We start from the raw sequence: 18,670 nt of genomic DNA, 5'->3' as shown, positions 1-18,670 counted from the left end.
ACACGCATCATCACACAGATAAATGCATCATAAACCTCTTTATCTGATCAACACGTAACATCATCACACTGAATCTGATCAATAAATAATACAATAAGCAGTGAGACTGTGGATTCATAGACTCTCCTACACAACAATCATTATTATATCCCATCTTCAGCTGAATACAATGCATTAGAAACAGAAGATATTAAGAATATAATAAAATACTCACAGATGAGAGGCAGTGCACTGGAGCCCATACTGTCACGTTAATAGACTGTGTTAACAGCGCTGAGTGTTAAAACACACACTTCCTGTGTTAGAAAGAAGAGATGAGGGAGGAGGAGACAAAACTCTTACACAGAAATACACAGATAAAGAAAAGAGAGATCCAGTCTAAGATATTTAGCTACTAATTTATTGTCACAGCTCTGTTCATCTACTTAAAATCATATTTTCCAGATCAGTTCTGATGGAGATTGTTCTCACTGTTATTGTGTTCGTTCACAGTCACACATAGAAGACAGACAGTGATTAAAGTGAAATCACCACGTGACATCTAATGTGTGTCTAATGTAACTCTACAACATATCAGTGAATGAAATATACAGCCTTTTATATCATAAAGTGTCGTTCCATAAAAACTAAAATGCTGCTGGTCAAAGGTGTTTTCTGTTCCTCAGCGCTTCGGCTCTCAGTATAACAGGCCTCGACTCGATGGAGCTGAAGAGATGTTGGAGAAACAGAATCACAAAAGGCCAGAGCTTCTTTAAGTTAGGGTTAGGGTTAGTAGTAGTAAGTTAATAAAGTTAATAGGGCCTTTTGGAAAATGAGTCTGACCTTTAAAAAGTTTCCTTAATGTGTGTTAACAGACCCTGAATCTGGAGAACATTAGGACCCTGAAACACACAAGCTGTCGACCAGCGATCTGCAGTCAACATCACAATCCCTGTTGCTGATAAAGTGGATGCATTTGAAATAGCTTGTTTGTTTAATAAAGCTTGTTTTACATGAGCAATGAGCAATTTTCATTTCATTTCAACATTTAAAGCCCAGTGTGATTGTTTCTAAGAAAGTAAACAAAGATATTCATTATAAAATATTTCACTTATCTTTTACTATATTCATTTCAAATTATCAGAGACTCAATATGAACTCATAAGTACAAATGAACTGATAATTGTCCACAACAAGATGGCATGATGTTGCTCTCAGGCAGCAAACTACCTTTTTGGACCTCACACTGCTCCTTATTTATTTTATTTGTTTTAATAATAATAATAATAATAATAATAATAATAAAAAGATATATAATATCAGCTGACTCATCTGTTCGGTGAAATGAGTGTGAGCGTGTGTGTGTGTGTGTGTGTGTGTGTGTGAGTTAGTGAGCTTGTGTGTGTGCGTGTCTGTGTGTGTGTGTGTGAGTGAGTGAGTGAGTTAGTGTATGTATGTGTGTATAACCGCCTAGCAACACCCTAGCAACCGCCAGGAACACTCTAGCAACCACCCAAAATTCCTTAGCAACCACCTAGCAACACCATAGCAACCACCCAGAACACCCTAGCAACACCATAGCAACCACCCAGAACACCCTAGCAACCGCCTAACAGCACAGCAACCACCCAGAACACCCTAGCAACTGCCTAAAAACCACCCAGAACACCCTAGCAACCACCTAGCAACGCCCTAGCAACCACTCAGACTACCCTAGCAACTGCCTAGCAACACCATAGCAACCACCCAGAACACCCTAGCAACCGCCTAACAGCACAGCAACCACCCAGAACACCCTAGCAACCACCTAGCAACGCCCTAGCAACCACTCAGAATACCCTAGCAACTGCCTAGCAACACCATAGCAACCACCCAGAACATCCTAGCAACCACCTAATTTAAACTTTAATCTAATTTAAACTAATTTAAAATTTAAACTTCAAACTACTTTCTTTTTTTCCAAACTTTCTGGTCCAAACTTTCTCAAGCCAACTTAAAGTTTGTCTCGACAAACTTTTTAATCAAGTTATTATTATTATTATTATTAGTAGTAGTAGTAGTAGTAGTAGTAGTAGTAGTAGCAGCAGCAGCAGCAGTAGTAGTAGTAGTAGCAGCAGCAGCAGCAGCAGTAGTTGTAGTAGTAGTAGTAGCAGCAGAGGCAGCAGTAGTAGTTGTAGTAGTAGTAGTAGTAGTAGTAGTAGCAGTAGCAGTAGCAACAGCAACAGCAGTAGTAGTAGTAGTAGTAGCAGCAGTAGTAGTAGTAGCAGTAGCAGTAGCAGCAGCAACAGCAGTAGTAGTAGTAGTAGTAGTAGCAGCAGTAGTAGTAGTAGCAGTAGTAGTAGTAGTAGCAGCAGCAGCAGCAGTAGTAGTAGTAGTAGTAGCAGCAGAGGCAGCAGTAGTAGTAGTAGTAGCAGCAGCAGCAGCAGCAGCAGTAGTAGTAGTAGCAGCAGAGGCAGCAGTAGTAGTTGTAGTAGTAGTAGTAGTAGTAGTAGCAGTAGCAGTAGCAGCAGCAACAGCAGTAGTAGTAGTAGTAGTAGCAGCAGTAGTAGTAGTAGCAGTAGCAGTAGCAGCAGCAACAGCAGTAGTAGTAGTAGTAGCAGCAGTAGTAGTAGTAGCAGTAGCAGTAGCAGCAGCAACAGCAGTAGTAGCAGTAGTAGTAGCAGCAGTAGTAGTAGTAGCAGTAGCAGTAGCAGCAGCAACAGCAGTAGTAGTAGTAGTAGTAGTAGCAGCAGTAGTAGTAGTAGTAGCAGCAGCAGTAGTAGTAGCAGCAGCAGCAGCAGCAGTAGTAGTAGTAGTAGTAGCAGCAGAGGCAGCAGTAGTAGTAGTAGTAGCAGCAGCAGCAGCAGCAGCAGTAGTAGTAGTAGCAGCAGAGGCAGCAGTAGTAGTTGTAGTAGTAGTAGTAGTAGTAGTAGCAGTAGCAGTAGCAGCAGCAACAGCAGTAGTAGTAGTAGTAGCAGCAGTAGTAGTAGTAGCAGTAGCAGTAGCAGCAGCAACAGCAGTAGTAGTAGTAGTAGTAGTAGCAGCAGCAGCAGTAGTAGTAGCAGTAGTAGTAGTAGTAGCAGCAGCAGCAGCAGCAGCAGCAGTAGTAGTAGTAGTAGTAGCAGCAGCAGCAGCAGCAGTAGTAGTAGTAGTAGCAGCAGCAGCAGCAGCAGCAGTAGTAGTAGTAGTAGTAGCAGCAGCAGCAGCAGCAGTTGTAGTAGTAGTAGTAGCAGCAGAGGCAGCAGTAGTTGTAGTAGTAGTAGTAGTAGTAGCAGTAGCAGTAGCAGCAGCAACAACAGCAGTAGTAGTAGTAGTAGTAGTAGCAGCAGTAGTAGTAGTAGCAGTAGCAGTAGCAGCAGCAACAGCAGTAGTAGTAGTAGTAGTAGCAGCAGTAGTAGTAGTAGCAGTAGTAGTAGTAGTAGTAGCAGCAGCAGCAGCAGCAGTTGTAGTAGTAGTAGTAGCAGCAGAGGCAGCAGTAGTAGTTGTAGTAGTAGTAGTAGTAGTAGCAGTAGCAGCAGCAGCAACAGCAGTAGTAGTAGTAGTAGTAGCAGCAGTAGTAGTAGTAGCAGCAGTAGTAGTAACAGCAGCAGCAGTAGTAATAGTAGTAACTAAAGATGCAGAACATTCATAAATGTTTCCTCTACTCTGGTTAAAACCACAGAGCAGAAACAGAGCAGAAGTCAAACCACAACTATGAGCTCAACTCTATTATTAGGCCTGAAGAAATAGGTTGGCTGTTGAAAGCACAATCGTCTTTAAGTAAATTGCTGGTTAAGTTTGAAACTTCCGGGTGTCCGGAAAGAGACTTGGTCAGTAGATATTTGAGAATAACCTGTTTATTTGTCACCACATATCTCAGATATTAGCAGTTTCCCTTATGGGGGTATAGCCTATATATGTGGTTTTTCCCAATAATAATAATAATAATAATAATAATAATAATAATAATAAAAGAAGAAGAAAAGAAGAAAATGTAGGTAGGTATAAACATAATGTAGCAGTCCTTGGCTTCTTAATAATGGCAGAGAGTCTCTAACGGGTGCAATCATTTTTTATTCTTCTAGAATCAGCATGAGAACCGTGAAAACTAGAAGTAAACACACAAATAGCTTGTTAATGAACCTTTGGCATGACACACATTTACAAATAAATCATCACCTCTTTTACAGTGCATCATCATGCATTTGTGGATATGTGCAATGCACATTAAAAATAACAAGACATAAAACAATAATTTGCTCACTTAACACATGCAGCTTTCCTGGTACAAGATACACAACAAAACAATTTCCAGCAACAGTCAATATAGACATTTTACATCAATATAGACATTTTACATCCTTAAAGCCTTTCCGTCTCTTATACATGGAGCCAAATAATACACACCTCACTCTGCTCACCAAGGGTGCAAACTTTAGACTTGCTGCTTTCCTGAATTAGCCGCTAGCTTGAAGGTCTCTGAAATATGTCCCTGAGCTTCTGAGATGAGAGAAATCAGGCGAGAGCAAACTGTTGATCAGCCATACAGGATCCTGCGCTCACAGCCTCCAACCCAGTCACATGAATGACCTGACTGTGAATGCATTACCTCTAGCGGCCTCCAGTGGCCACTTACACAGACTAATAAGTGTTTTAAAATAAACACATGATGAATATTTAAAGAAATACAGACATGAGATTAATAATTAAAGAAAAACAAACTTGCTGTGTCATACATTAGAGTAAACCGTAAACAGTTTTTATGTCGGTGAATCTGTCTGGGCTTCATGCGGATTAAGTTGTTTACAACTTTATAATGTACCTAAAGAACGAATACTTTTGCAATTAAAGCAACAACTGCACGTTCACTTTTTACGCATTGTGCTTTCACACTGGCAGTGTTTGTCACGTGCAGATGAACCGCTACTGGTACTGCAAATACAGACGAGTATCAAACAATGTCATGATTTTCAGGTGTTCTCCTCCGACCACTCTCTGTCACATGCCTTGATTTATGATGGGCAGCATACAGGACTCTGCTATGATGTTCCCCTCCTACTGTCCCACACACACACACACACACACACACTGTATATATAGACATATACCATATGGTGATTGTGTAACACACAACACTAATATTATTTTTCTGTGAAATTTGTTGTTTTTCGTCTTAACTTGGGCATATTTTGAAGAAGAACAGTTCATGGTGGCTTATTTCAGCGTAAGCGATGCAGCAAAAATAGACTCAGCGCTGAAACGATTGCGCCGCTGTCGCTCCTGCTACGTGTTGCAGCGCCGCCTCGGAGTGCAGTGTGACTGTGAAAGCTTTAATCTGTTAACATGGGTGCTGGAAAAAAAAATCTATGCTTTTACGCTTTGCTTACGGGCAGGGTTCGAATTATGATTTCATCTTTGTGGGGGTCTCTTTAAAAAAAAAAAAAAAAAAAAGTAGCCTATGAGCAGCCATGGTAGCTTAATAATGTAATATAAAAATATAAAAATTTGTAAATATAATACAAATTTAATAAAAAAGCGTTGGTAACACAATTCAATTTAAATAGTAGCTACATTTGGTTTAATTTGTCGTTTAATGAAACTCTGCCAATCGATGTACAGAACAAGACTGCTGCACCAGTGGAGCTGATGAACAGACACACAGAAAGGCTGTCAGTCGGTGCTCAGCACAAGAGTTGAACATCAGCAAAGTTGAATATATTCACAGCGGTAAATACACCTGTAGAGGACAGATACACACTCAAAGCTCTCAGCGCAGTGATGCTGTTACACTGACTGTCTCAGGTGAGTGTGTGTTTGTTGTGATCAGCTTCTCCATCAGTTTCTCTACGGCCCTGTAACTCGTGATGTTTTGTTCAGCTGAAGCTCAGGCATCAGTGCGAGTGTCTCCACAGCCGTGGCTGACTGAAGGAGAATCAGTGACTCTGACCTGTGAGGTTTCAGGCTCCTCTAAAGGCTGGACGTTCAGCTGGTTCAGAGATCATGATCATCTGTCAGACAGCAGCAGAGGAGCTGGAGGATCTTACACTCTCAGTCCTGCTGCTCTACAGCACACAGGAGTTTATACGTGCAGAGCAGAGAGAGGACAACCAGCCTATTATACACACACCAGCAGCTCACAGACACTGTGGATCACTGGTGAGGGTTTATGCTTGTGCTCATCCGGATCTGTGTTTCACTGCAGTCTCTGTGCTGTCAGTTTTGATGGAGATTTTCCTCTTTTCAGGAGTTTCTGCTTCAGTGTCTCTGGTCATCAAGCCCAGCAGAAGTCAACACTTCTCATCTGACTCTCTCTCTCTGAGCTGTGAGGATCAGAGTAACTCTGCTGGATGGACAGTGAGAAGATACACAGACAAAGACACACAAACTTGTGCAAATCAAACAGGATCTCGATGTGTAATCGACTCTCTCAGCACATCTGACACTGGAGTGTACTGGTGTGAGTCTGAATCTGGAGAGAAACGCCGTCCTCGAAACATCACTGTACATGGTGAGTCTGGTTTATAATCACGACATTTGCCCTTATTCTAATCTAAATTCAACAAAAAGTCTACATACATTTTCATATTTTCTATACAGCTGATGCAGATTGACATTGTACAATTTTAATGAGTTTTTCCACACTTATTTTTTATCAGATGAACCTGCCCTTAAATGCCACATAAAAGCAAAGCAATCAAGCAATTCACGTTCATCAAACAGTCTCTTCCCATAGAAATTGGCAGATTAAGCTGCAAAATAGACCTGATTTTATGCCAGTGGTTAAAAATCTGATAAACAACAAACTCTCATGACAATTTGTATCTATTTTACATTTTGGCAAATTGGTGGCTAACTGGTTGCTTTCGCTTTTTTTGATTTTATTTTGGTAAGGCATATAAAGACATGATAAGGCATTCAAACCGATGCCTTTTAACACGAGTAATTAACGAAGCGAATAAGATTATCGGCCATAAACAGAGCACATTGCAAGAATTATTCTCACATTTTTTAGGGAAAAGGGCGTTTGTGGTTTACTCAGACCAGACTCATCCCCTCCACTCCTGTTTTGAGGTCCTTCCGTCGGGGCGTAGGCTACGCGTACCGTATGCCAAAAAGAACATTTTTAAAAGATCATTTGTCCCATTGGCAGTGACTGTTTTAAATCAGATTCTCAATTAGGTTTGGTATTGTGAATATGCACATATTGTATCAATTTAACTGAATCATGTATTTATTCATTATTATGCATGTATTATGTGTTTTATTATGTGGTGTGTAATGTGGTTGTATGTTGTTGAAGCCAGTGTCAAAGATGAATTTCTGATCAGTAAATCTGAACAGACAATAAAGATAAACATAAACATAAACATGCAATACGGTCAACAGAAAGTTTGCTCCCGCTACTCGCCTCTTCCAGCCCTCTCAAACAATCCACCATAGGAAATAATAAAGAGAGCAGAAGTGATGAGCTGTGCTCATGTGACACTGAATAACCAATAAGAAATACAAAAAAGTAATGTCACGGCAACCCAGCGCATCACTCTGCGCTCTAGATGTACGGTCGAGACTCGGGTACCTTAAATGAGTCCCTTCGCCTATTCCCCGATCTGGTTCCTCTTCTGGTGCACCAGGAAAGGGCTACTTCAGCTAATAAGCCTTGGTGACCTGAGGATCACAGTGAGGGCTTCCCCAACGAGACCACCTCCTCGGGTCCCTCACTCCTCTATCGCATCGCAAGCATGCTGAGACTGCGTTTGTGGGTGGTTTATGTTCTCTCATGAGAGCATGACCACGTCGGCATGTTGTTCGTCTTGCCTTTCTCATAAAGGTTTAAGCGCTCAGCGTGTCGTGTGTCGTCAAGTTTGACAGCCATGATCACTGTCTCATATGCCTGGCAGCTTCCGGATGGGATTACTGGTCCTTCTCATACGGGACCCAGGGTTTCATTCGGGGCTCCAGGGGAGGATCAGATGTCGCTCGCTGCATCGGAGAGTGGGATGTTATGCTTTGGAAATGAAGATTATGCTGAGCTTCCCATTTTAATGGTGTGTGTGCTCATGCTGAATCAGATTCAGAGTTGACAGCCATGCTTTCCCGGGCTGTAGCGCAAGGGACCCGTTCTAAGTGTCGGCTTGCTACGCCACTCCCGTCCGCTGGGCCGGATATGTGCGTTTATTTGCTCCAGTAGAGATCCCCAGAAATGGCTGTTTCCAGAAAACCCTGTTGAGTTCCTCCGTCACCTCCGGCAGTCAGACGTGGTGGAGAGTCTGATGCCAGGCCTAACACCCATATGCATTGTGGAACCTGTGTTAGGATGGGTGTCCATATGTAGTGATCCCTGCGGCAATCCCATATGTGTATTCGGTTAGTCCACTTTAGACATTCTGCTAACTATAAGTAACTTTTCAACTACTTCAACTAACTCTCATTAGAGTATTAGTAGGCTGTAGTACAGGGTAGCTGCACCATTTTTAAAGTCAAATTTAAGGCTTTTTAAGACCTTTTTAAGACCTGAAGAAATCAAAATTAATACCGTACATTAGGGGTGCGCAATATTGACAAAAATATGTCTCGATATTTTCAAAGTTTTGTTGATAATAATTAGATGATATTTTACTGATTGTGTTTTTGTACTGGTACCCTGGCTGGTTTAGGCCTGTTGTTGACAGCAGACCCACGAAGATATTCATATTTATTATATTCTATGCAGTGGTCACAGTTCACAGTAGTGACCGAAATTAACATTTTTATTAAGGGGCAATATTTGCCACCTTAAATTGATTTCCAGGGGCATTTTCACCTATATATGGATATTGTTTCTAAACGTATTTAGAGGTATGCATCACCTTTTATGTCAAATTCTAACATTCAAATTAAATTATATTAGAATAACACAGTACCTATGTCAAATTAAATCATTAAATTAAAATCCATCCTTGCAGTGCAGAGGTGACACAGAAGCGGCATCAAAACTGGCATTACTATATTTACACTTCATTTACAATTGCATAAATAAAGCTATTCAATATTTAAATTTGAAATGATTTATAATTTTAACGTTTTAATTAAAGTATACTTTAAATATGAAACTAAAACCACCAGTAGGTGGCGCAAGTCACTGTCTTAATAAGCGAGTTGTTGGAGTCATTTATTCAACGGATTTGATCAAACGGCTGATTCATTCAGAAAAACAAGTGATTGTTCATTGAATCGTTAAAATGATTCGTTCAAAACGCGGATTTCAGTAAAAATAAAATAAAAAAATAAAATAAAAAATCAATCATCGCTGTCTGTTGGACCACGGCTTCATTATGAAATTCTCGTCGGCGATATAAAGTGAAAATTGACAATATTGTGTCCAAAAAGTAACACACAATGTTAGCTTTATTGTTAATTTAACTGTTGTATAAAATAAATATCACATTTGCAATTGTGCACAGGAAAACGGCACTCTTGCTCATGTGATATTCTAATATAACAACATAAATATAAATATCATATTATATTTATATTTATAAGACAAAAACTCATTTGGGGACATCTATAACTGCACTGACACATCACGCAGTGAAAGCAAGCATGAGAGAAACGCGATGCCAGCTCGCACTCGCAGTGCCGGCGGCTCGTACATAGTTAAAACAATTATTACAATATCATCATAGTTCATAGACAATATCGCACACTCCTAAGCACATAAAGAATGAACTTACAATTGGACTGACATTTACTCGTTTTCTTCTCTCCTCTCGCGTGCAGGAGACAGACGCAGGCTAATATGCTGCCGTAAGTGACGCGAATTGTCACGTGAACAAGAAAATCCACAAAGATAGAATTAAAAAAATAATACGTAGGCCTACGCTAATTAGATAGTTTTAATTTTAGATTTAAAGCATTTAGATAAGTTTAAGTCAAAGTGTCATCTAAAATTTAAGACCTTTCATAAGTAAAAATAAGACTTTTTAAGACTTTTTATGGCCTTAAATTTAAAAAATTTATAAGACTTTATAAGGATCCGCGGGGACCCTGTAGTAGACTGTAAGGTTATGGTTAGGTGTTAGGGTTCGGGTTAGGAGATTAAGTTGACTTGTAGTTGCCAAGTTATTTATAGTCAGTAGAATGTCTGTTGGGGGATGTAACAAAATAAAGTGTTAGCAAATATCAATCAGACAGTCTACTAATCCTCTAATGACAGTTAGTTGACATGTAGCTGCAAAGTTAATTATACTTAGTAGAATGTCTAAAGTGGACTATCGAAATAAAGTGTTACCGTGTATTCTTCCGCTGTATGGCTACCCGGTTCGGCTAGCCCGTGTCTTTCCCTCGATAGAGTCCGCTCTGTCGTCTCTGCTGGTGTTTTATCCCCCTAGGATTAGGCTGGAACCACCCCAGAGACTGCCATATGTTGCACTACCCTGCTTGGCTAGTCCATATGTGTAACTCCCACATTTAGGGTAGGATGTGGTTTCTGCAGCGTTCCCTTTCTCTAGAAGGGTACGCTTTCCCAGCGTTATCCAATAGTCACACTGAGTGGGTCTTGCGGAACAGCAGTGACTGACTTTCTCCAGCGCTCTGCTCGAGTCTCCTGGTCTGCCCCCAAATGTTGGAGCGTGAGATCAGGGCTCAAGCAGAGCGCTGGAAGGGCCAGCGAAAGTGACGTGTTGGTAGACATCCCCAATTCGTCGGTCAGTTCAGGGAACGTGACCGACTGAAAGGGAACATCTCGTTTATGTATGTAACAGCTGAAGGAGGGAATGGAGACGAATGTTGCTGTACCTCCGCTATGTGGCCGTCACTAAACTCGGCTCCTCAGCGGAAAACAAAGATGCAACACACCTGCTGCTCGTTATTAGGGATGCACCGACATTTCGGCTGCCGGAAATTATCGGCAAAAAATGGCATTTTAATTTTTTGCCCAAAAGAGAAAAATGGCCGAAAATATGCCGCCCCGCCCCTCCGTGTTCAGCAATCAGGTTTCACTCTGGCTCAGCATGTTTGGTGACTTTGCAAGCGGCTCCGCTTCCAAAGATGCACAATTTAGAAGTGTGTTCCGCTGTGTGCATGCGCTGTGCTCTCCGCGCATTTTGCAACCACCTTGTGTGTGTGTGTTGGCTCTGCTCAGTCACTCATGACCCAAACGCATGTACCATTCATGCTCACCGGAAAGGCAAAATCCGCTAAAAACGTGGCAACATGAAATTTCTCTGGACTTGTTTCTGTTTGCAGTAGCCCAACTGTGCTGTAACATGGTGTGTATAGCGGTGCTGGGCAACTCTGGTAAAATGACGCTAGACTCTTGTTCACTGACCACTCCCTGCTATCTGCTCACATGCTCTGATGATAATAATAGCTTTGTAGGACTACTTTATTTTGATAATAGGTAAAACAATAAATCTGTTAAATATGATTCTCCTGAGAACTGAATAAAGAATAATATATTGATTATTAAATATTATTTTAATATAGGCCTATTTTCTGTCCAATTTGTGTGTATTATTATTAAACTTTTAAAAAGTTTAATAATAATACAGTTATACAAAATAATAATAATAATAATAATTTAAAATAAGAAATTAATTCTTTTTTTTTTTTTTTAAGTCATTTCGGTTTCTGTTTTCGGCCAAGTGCATCCAGAATTTTCGGTTTCAGACCAAAATGTTCCTTTCGGTGCATCCCTACATATATATCCCTACTCGGTATTTACCCGCGCTGCGAGACAGAGCAGCTGATGCAATTATCGCATGCCATTGGGCATTGGCTCGGTTAGGTTACACTCTAAGTAGATTGGTTTCTCAAAGCGATCCCCAATTCGTCAGTCAGTTCCGTCGTATGTCACATGCATGGGTTACATGCATAACTGAGACGTTTTCTCATGAGATCAGGTTAGACGACACGACACTAGTATAAAAAAGCATGAGAGGGTCTAACTTTCACTTTAAAAGTGTCGCCACTAAAAAAATCTTGAAAGGTATAAAGTACAATTCATAATATCAAATATTTTTCTTATGTATTCTTAATATTTACAGCATTAAACACACATTTCTTGGTGAGGTGATTCTGGAGAGTTCTGTTGATCCTGTGATTGAGGGAGAGACTCTGACTCTACACTGTTTACATCGATCTACAAACTCCCCGGGGCTCGTTCTTCGTACGTTGCTTATTACATCCGAGATCAAATGACACATCCAAGATGATATCATCGTGCTAATCATGATCCGGCTAATTGGGTTCTTCGAACACACCTGTTGTTTATGATTAGTATCGCTGGATTGAGTTATCTGAGATAACTGCGCGTTCATGCGCTGGTTTAAAAGGGGATATGTATCGATAGTAGAAACATTGATCAGCAACACTGCTATTGGCTGCTCAGCGTGGCCAAAGAGCGCGCACAGTTTTTCTCCTCAGCAAAGCAAGAACTAATAGTCGAAGTTTATTCGGAATTTTAATGTTTAATCAAAACGCCAGGGAACACCTCAAAGTCTGCAAAAGCCAGGAGAGAGGGCTGGCAAAAAGTAGCAGACAATTTAAATCCGTTAGAAGTGGCCATGTTAGATGTTTTTATCTCTTATTAGCCTTATTTGTATTTTAATAATTGCATAATTACTTTGTTCATTGTAATGTCAGAGTCACCACACTAGAACATGGGAACAAATAAAAGTGAAGAACAAAAAATTCTACATAATGGTAATTTTTAGTTAAATTATAGTCTCTTCTCTTCTATAAAAGGCACTGTTAAATAAATGGTTGTCTGTTTATAAAAGCAACCAAGAAAAAGGCTGAGAAAAAAAGAAAGAAAAGATCTTAGTAGCCTACACTGTAAAATAATTTTTGCTGCATTAAATTAAGGCCTTATAGTCATTTCAACTGTTAAATCTTGAGTAATGATGAATTGCTTTGACTTGTGAAAGTGAAAACTGATAAACTTATGTTAATGTAAAAATATTTTGCCATGAGTTATTGATCACATGTTTCCCAAGTGTAGTTCATTGTAATGACATTGTGTTTTCCTCTTTTGTGCAATTTTACATAATACACCAACACTTGTATCTGTTCCCAAGAAAGTGGCTGAAATATGTGCAGTAAGTGGACATTTTCTAACTTTCCAAAAGAAAGAAAGTATAAGACTCTGTAATGTCCATTTGTTTCCATTGCACTGGACAGTGAATAAACCCTCTCAGATAACTGTCATATGGAGGAACTAGCCTACCTGCAAGTGCATAAATAACTTTACTTAATTTATACTTGTATGCTTTATGGCTGCAATATAAGTTGCAGGATTCCACATCAACAGAAAGGCCTACAGAAGAGTCTGCACAGACAGATGAGACATAGGCCTACAGGTGGGCAGTGTATGGACAACTTTTCCTTTTTATTTGTTGAATGAGGCATGTGTCTAATATCTCTTGTTGCAGGCACTTGACCACTGGCTTTTCTTTACAAAGAACAATTGAAATAAAACTCAAGGAACTAAGCATATTTGTCTTTTATTAAACATTTAATGAAAAGTGTTTTTTTGGTTTTTTTTTGGCAGTGTTGTGTAATATGGCACATGCAACAATGTCACAGGCCCTGTCAGGTGTGCAACCCTCAGACTTTTCACACTGAAATCTTCCCTTTAGTTAGCCAAAGTTCATTTCATTGTGTGCCCTTGTTCAATAAGCTAGAGCTGCATTGTAACTGGTTTGGGTCAGGGAATGGGGTCATGAAACACCTGTCTGCAGGCAGGAACATGTCATAATCACCTATGAAAAAATGCAGTTAGGATCAGCATAAGTGTGTGTAATACAGTGAGCTTGATATTTAATTGTGGAACTTTCTTTACCACTTTCAAATAATGTGCATAAATGTGAATCTCTGAAAATTCTTAAGTCATGCACAGATCCTGGCCATTTTGCTTTCACATTTGTGATATGGAAGATTTGTCAACTGCCTTTTTTTATTTTATTTGATATATTATTAATCTGGAATATTAAGAATCACAATAGTAACTGGGCTGCACATTTACATTGTGAACCCCCTTTCTGTTCACATAATCCCCTTCATTGAGGCCTTGATGGCAGTCTGGTCTAGCCTATAAGCCTGAGTGACATATATACTGTAATCAGCATGGTCATGATTGCATGATCTTCATAAAAAAATATGATAGCCTAAAAAAAATATAAAAAAAATAAAACTGCTTAAAAAAAACTGCTTTACAACATTGGGTCTTAAGTGGCTTGGAAATGCCACAAAAAAAAAACTAAAAGAAAAAATTAAAACTGTTTTTTAAACCTAAATCGCCAGGTAAACTCCGAATGACACGACAGACAGCACTTTCCATAAAGTTCTCCACATCTCCAATAGTGTAAAGGAAAGAGCCACTCGCAAATAATCTTAGGGTACAGTTTGTGCTGTAGCCTAGTTAAAGCCCGACTCCGACAAGTCGAAAACAAATGTGCGTTTCCAACAAATTAATAATGTAAACGACAATCTCACGAGTCACGAGAAAAAAATATATCTCTCAGAAAGTGCACTACCGCGCTTCCCGTATCAGCTCCGCTTATGAAGCCGGGATCTAATCTTTTTTACATGAAATAAGCCTGCTCCCGAGCAGGTTTAAGCTTGCGCACCTGTTGCTATGACAGCAAGTCCAGGATGAGCTTCGAAGAACCAAACAATCCAAGATCATGCCAAATCGTCAACAATCAAATCCAGCTAACTGAGTTAGCGACGTACGAAGAACGGGCCCCCGATCCTCAGCGCTGATTTCTATAAAGACGGATCACTGATCCAGAATCAGACGACAGGAGAGATGAGCATCACTACTGTCTCAAAGTCACATGAGGGTTTCTACTACTGTAAAACAGAGAGAGGACAGTCACTCCACAGCTGGATCTCAGTCAGAGGTCAGTGACGATCAGTGATGATATTATTGTAATATGATCATACAGTATCACGTCACTCACGGACAGATCTGTGTGTTTGTCATGTTCTTCACTCTCAACAGCTTCGTCTTCTCATCTGGTCATTGGTGTGTCTGTAGGATTGAGTGTTTGCTTGTTGTTCTTCATCTCACTGGTTCTGCTGTGGAGACACAAACACAAGAAAGGTGTGGAGCAGTTCATCACATGTTATGAATTATTAAACCACATGAACAGCAACAAATGGAAGATACAGTTTCTGAAGCCTAGACAGCCACTGCATGTTTATTAATAAATGAGCAGTTAATGCATATAATCAGATTAAATGTGAGTGACAAAACTCTTACAGTGACCCTAATGATCTTTGTCTCTATTGTAGATCAGCACTGTAACATTCAACAGACATCAGTCCCGAATCCATCTGGAGAATCTCAAGCGTTAAACTCTCCTCTGCATTCTGGTCAGACGCAATAACAAATTATTTAAAGGGATAGTTCACACACAAAAATGAATTCGGTCATCATTTACTTTTATCTCATTACAAACCTGTATGATTTTCATGCTGTTGAACACAAAAGAAGATGTTTTGAAAAATGTCTGTTTTTCCCGTGCATTAAAAGTGGTCCGATGTTGCTTGGAACCCAACATTCATCAAGATATCTCTTTGAACTATCCCTTTAAGCTTTATGTATTTTTTATAAAAAAATGTTTTGTTCAAGACTGATTTTACCTTTTGTCCTCAAAATGTTTGCTGTCACGCAGATTCTGATCACATTTATGATGATGTGGTGCCAGCGAATAAGAGAGACAAAGGTGGAGTATTAAATGTTATATAAACACTTATAATTTAAAATCAACAAATATCATTCATGTCGGCTTGACTTGTTTGTTTTAGAGCCGCTGGAAGACGTCACATATTCAGAGGTCACTGTTAAGAAAAACAAATCTGCGGATAAAGGTGAAAAACCCTCTTCAATAGAGTCATTAACCAATAACATTGACAGTGTCTGTTTTTATATTGCATAAAATATGAATAAATATTTTCATGAATTAACTATTTTTCTAGACGATACCATGGCAAAGTCAAATAATGGGATGTACTCAGAAGTCGGAACAAAAGTAAAGAAAAGCAAAAGCAAAGGTGAGATCCTGTTTTTCCTGAAGTACAATATTATTTGTCCAGCATGTTCTGAATAATCTGATTTATTTTCTGTTCTGTATTAGATATTAATACTGCAGGACCCAGTGATTTGACTTACGCACAGATCAATATACAGGACAAAAAGAAAAGCAAGAGCAAAGGTAAACTCTCAACAAACTGCATCTAAACACAACTGTCTGAATGAAGCATCACATTTAACTAGATATAATACATAATGCTTATATTCAGAAAAGAGAACCGTTACAATGATAAAGACCTTCATTTTGGAAATGTAACAATAGTCTCAACAATCACACATTTACTGTAATGAATAAGACTGAGCATAAGAGTCAGATAATCGAGCTGGTGTTCCTCATGACAGGCGCTGGACTTGCTGATGTTCTGATTGAAATGAAATCTAAGGAGAATCAAAGAGGTAATAAAGAGATGCTCTGAAATATTGTCTTCAACAGGTTACAGATCATGTGAAAATAAAATATATAAAATATACAATATTTAAACAGCACCTGCTAATAAACGTTCATTGTGGTTTGAGAGGTTCTGTTCTCTCTTGATATGATCATGGATTATCAGTTATTATTGTAGTTGCAGATGTAAAGCGTGTGTTTATTCTCTGTTTCTCTTGTTCACTGTCAGGGAAGAGCAGCGAGTCTGGAGACACTTTATACTCTGAACTGAAGAACAACACAGATAGAGGTGAGAGAAACAGAGTCAAGCTTCATCACTGTTAAAGTTGAACTATTAAACATTAATAGATCAGAATGATTCATAAAGTCATGTGGATCATTGAGGAAGTGTGAAAATCTCATCAACATTTGTGTTCTTCAGGTGCTGATGCTGGAGTCAGTGATGCAACGTATGCTCAAGTTTTAAGGAAGAAAGGAAAACAATAAAACACGTAAGATTTTTCTTACAATGATTTTACAGTCACTGACGAGAAGATCATAATTTGCACTTTCATGTAGAATATAAATCTGTTTTTAGTGATTCAGATCAGTTATGTGTGAGGATCAGGTTCATTGTGATCTTAAAACTGTAAATCATCAACAGCATGAGCTCAAATCAGAGCTTCTTATTGTCCACATTACCTGGATAATTCATCAGAAGTGTGTTTTCTTTTTAAAGGTCCCTGAGAGCAGTGAAGAAAACAGACGGCAAGAGAAAAACACCAGCAGAAGAAATGAACCTGAGTCAACTGCTCATGCTTGAATGAAAGAGAACTGCACTGCATTATCTGAACAAATATTATATAAGAAAATGTAAAACATTTTCTCTAGTGATGCCATTTTCTCTATTTTTGATGGCAGTCTTACATTCGATTCTTTTGTACATATTTTTCATCTCAGAAATATAGCCAGATTGCGCACTATGCAAATTTCTCTGTAGCTGAAAAGCTGATAAACTCATTCGTTGTCTCTCGTATAGATTACTGTAACGCCTTTTAGCCAACGTTTCTAAATCCACATTTAATAAGCTCCAGTACAAAACTCTTCCGCCAGGATCCGGACTGGGAACAGGACATGCAACCCTATTACTCCTGTTTTGGCTCTCGCTCAGGTTCAGTGTCGATTTTAAAATGATGATGCTGGCATTACATTGGCTCCTCATTATTTATCTGCACTGTTAACCCCTTACACCCCGAATCACAGACTCCTCACGGTCTAATTCATTCAGTGTTCCACTCAGACCTATGACATCTTTAAAGCTCAACTCAAGACATATTTTTTTTAAACTAGCATTTTTTGATCTTCAAACACAGTCCAATGGAAGAGAGCGTATCTTAGGGAAACGTGTACAGTTAAGGTGCTCTATAGAGTTTGTAATAGTCCATCAAAGAAGATTTTAGGATGACCATGGCACTCTTTCAAATTAAAAAGCCTTGATTCAAAAAGCCAATTATGGACTTTTAATTTGAAAGACTGCCATGGTCATCGTAAAGTTTTCTTTGATAGCATTTGTTGATTTTGACTTTTATTTTGTATTTATTGTGCGGTGTATTACTTTTTTTCTGTACAGCGCTTTGAGAAGCTGCTTTTTTTAAAGTCGCTCTATAAAATAGTTCATTATTATTACAATTGGCCATTTATGTTTAACACGTTACCTGTCTTCTCTAATAGGGCCTGTTTTTGCAAAGACGATATTATTTTTCTTAATCTTTCATTAATGCTGTTCTTTCATTCTTTATTTTATTTGTTTCATACTCTTTTTCCGGGTCGAGTACGCTGTGCGCGTTTGTGCTGCCGCTTCGAATCCTGGATTGTTTGTACTGTTTGTCTGGTTCGGATATTTTTTCTTTTTCATCGGAACTCTGTGTTGATTACTCCGTTTCTCACTATTGCTCACTGACCTGGACTGTTGTCACTGCACTGACCACCTCTGCTGTCTGCAAGACGTTGAGAATACTGTGCGTGCCTGTGCAGCTGTTTCGCGCCTGGTTGGATTACTCCACTTTTTCACTGTTTAAACTCTGAACTGAACTGTTGATAAGTCTGCCATCGGGCTGCTGCGAGCTTTCTTCCCTGTTACATCTCTACCACACTCGGCTCCTCAGATGGGTGAGTTACTGCTCTCTCTGTCGGTTGCGCTGTTTGTTTACTGCTTACTATCTGGGTGCGTTGCCTCCTATTTAGTCAGCTGTTTTGGTGAAGTGACGTTCAGGTTTGGCTAACGTGGT

General features: G+C 39.4%; 2 protein-coding genes across 2 annotated transcripts in view; one reads left to right on the top strand and one right to left on the bottom strand.

Annotated features, from left to right (window-relative positions):
• Positions 1-4,378, bottom strand: part of LOC311079886 (cell adhesion molecule CEACAM5-like) — a gene marked incomplete at its 3' end in the record, with an annotated part of 33,839 nt that extends 29,461 nt beyond the window's left edge. Inside the window, exons 1-2 of the mRNA XM_084109608.1 lie at positions 4,345-4,378; positions 215-296 (exon numbers count right to left, since the gene is read on the bottom strand). Of these exons, the coding sequence (XP_083965734.1) occupies positions 215-242 (28 nt within the window). The 5' untranslated portion in view covers positions 243-296; positions 4,345-4,378. The remainder of the gene's footprint in view (positions 1-214; positions 297-4,344) is intronic.
• Positions 4,379-14,667: 10,289 nt separating this feature from the next.
• LOC311080167 (uncharacterized protein) lies at positions 14,668-18,395 on the top strand. The gene is made up of 11 exons (XM_084109961.1): positions 14,668-14,819; positions 14,957-15,022; positions 15,214-15,294; positions 15,597-15,647; positions 15,730-15,792; positions 15,901-15,975; positions 16,059-16,136; positions 16,358-16,411; positions 16,633-16,692; positions 16,825-16,894; positions 17,122-18,395. The coding sequence occupies exons 1-10, from the start codon at positions 14,726-14,728 to the stop codon at positions 16,887-16,889; spliced, it is 687 nt and encodes a 228-aa protein (XP_083966087.1). The 5' UTR covers positions 14,668-14,725; the 3' UTR covers positions 16,890-16,894; positions 17,122-18,395.
• Positions 18,396-18,670: the final 275 nt, after the last annotated feature.

Source organism: Abramis brama (genome assembly GCF_963993115.1).
Source record: "Abramis brama genome assembly, chromosome: 3".
NCBI classification, from domain to species: Eukaryota; Metazoa; Chordata; class Actinopteri; order Cypriniformes; family Leuciscidae; genus Abramis; species Abramis brama.
The sequence above is the reverse complement of the archived record's forward strand: the minus strand, read 5'-3'. Positions and strand labels throughout refer to the sequence as shown.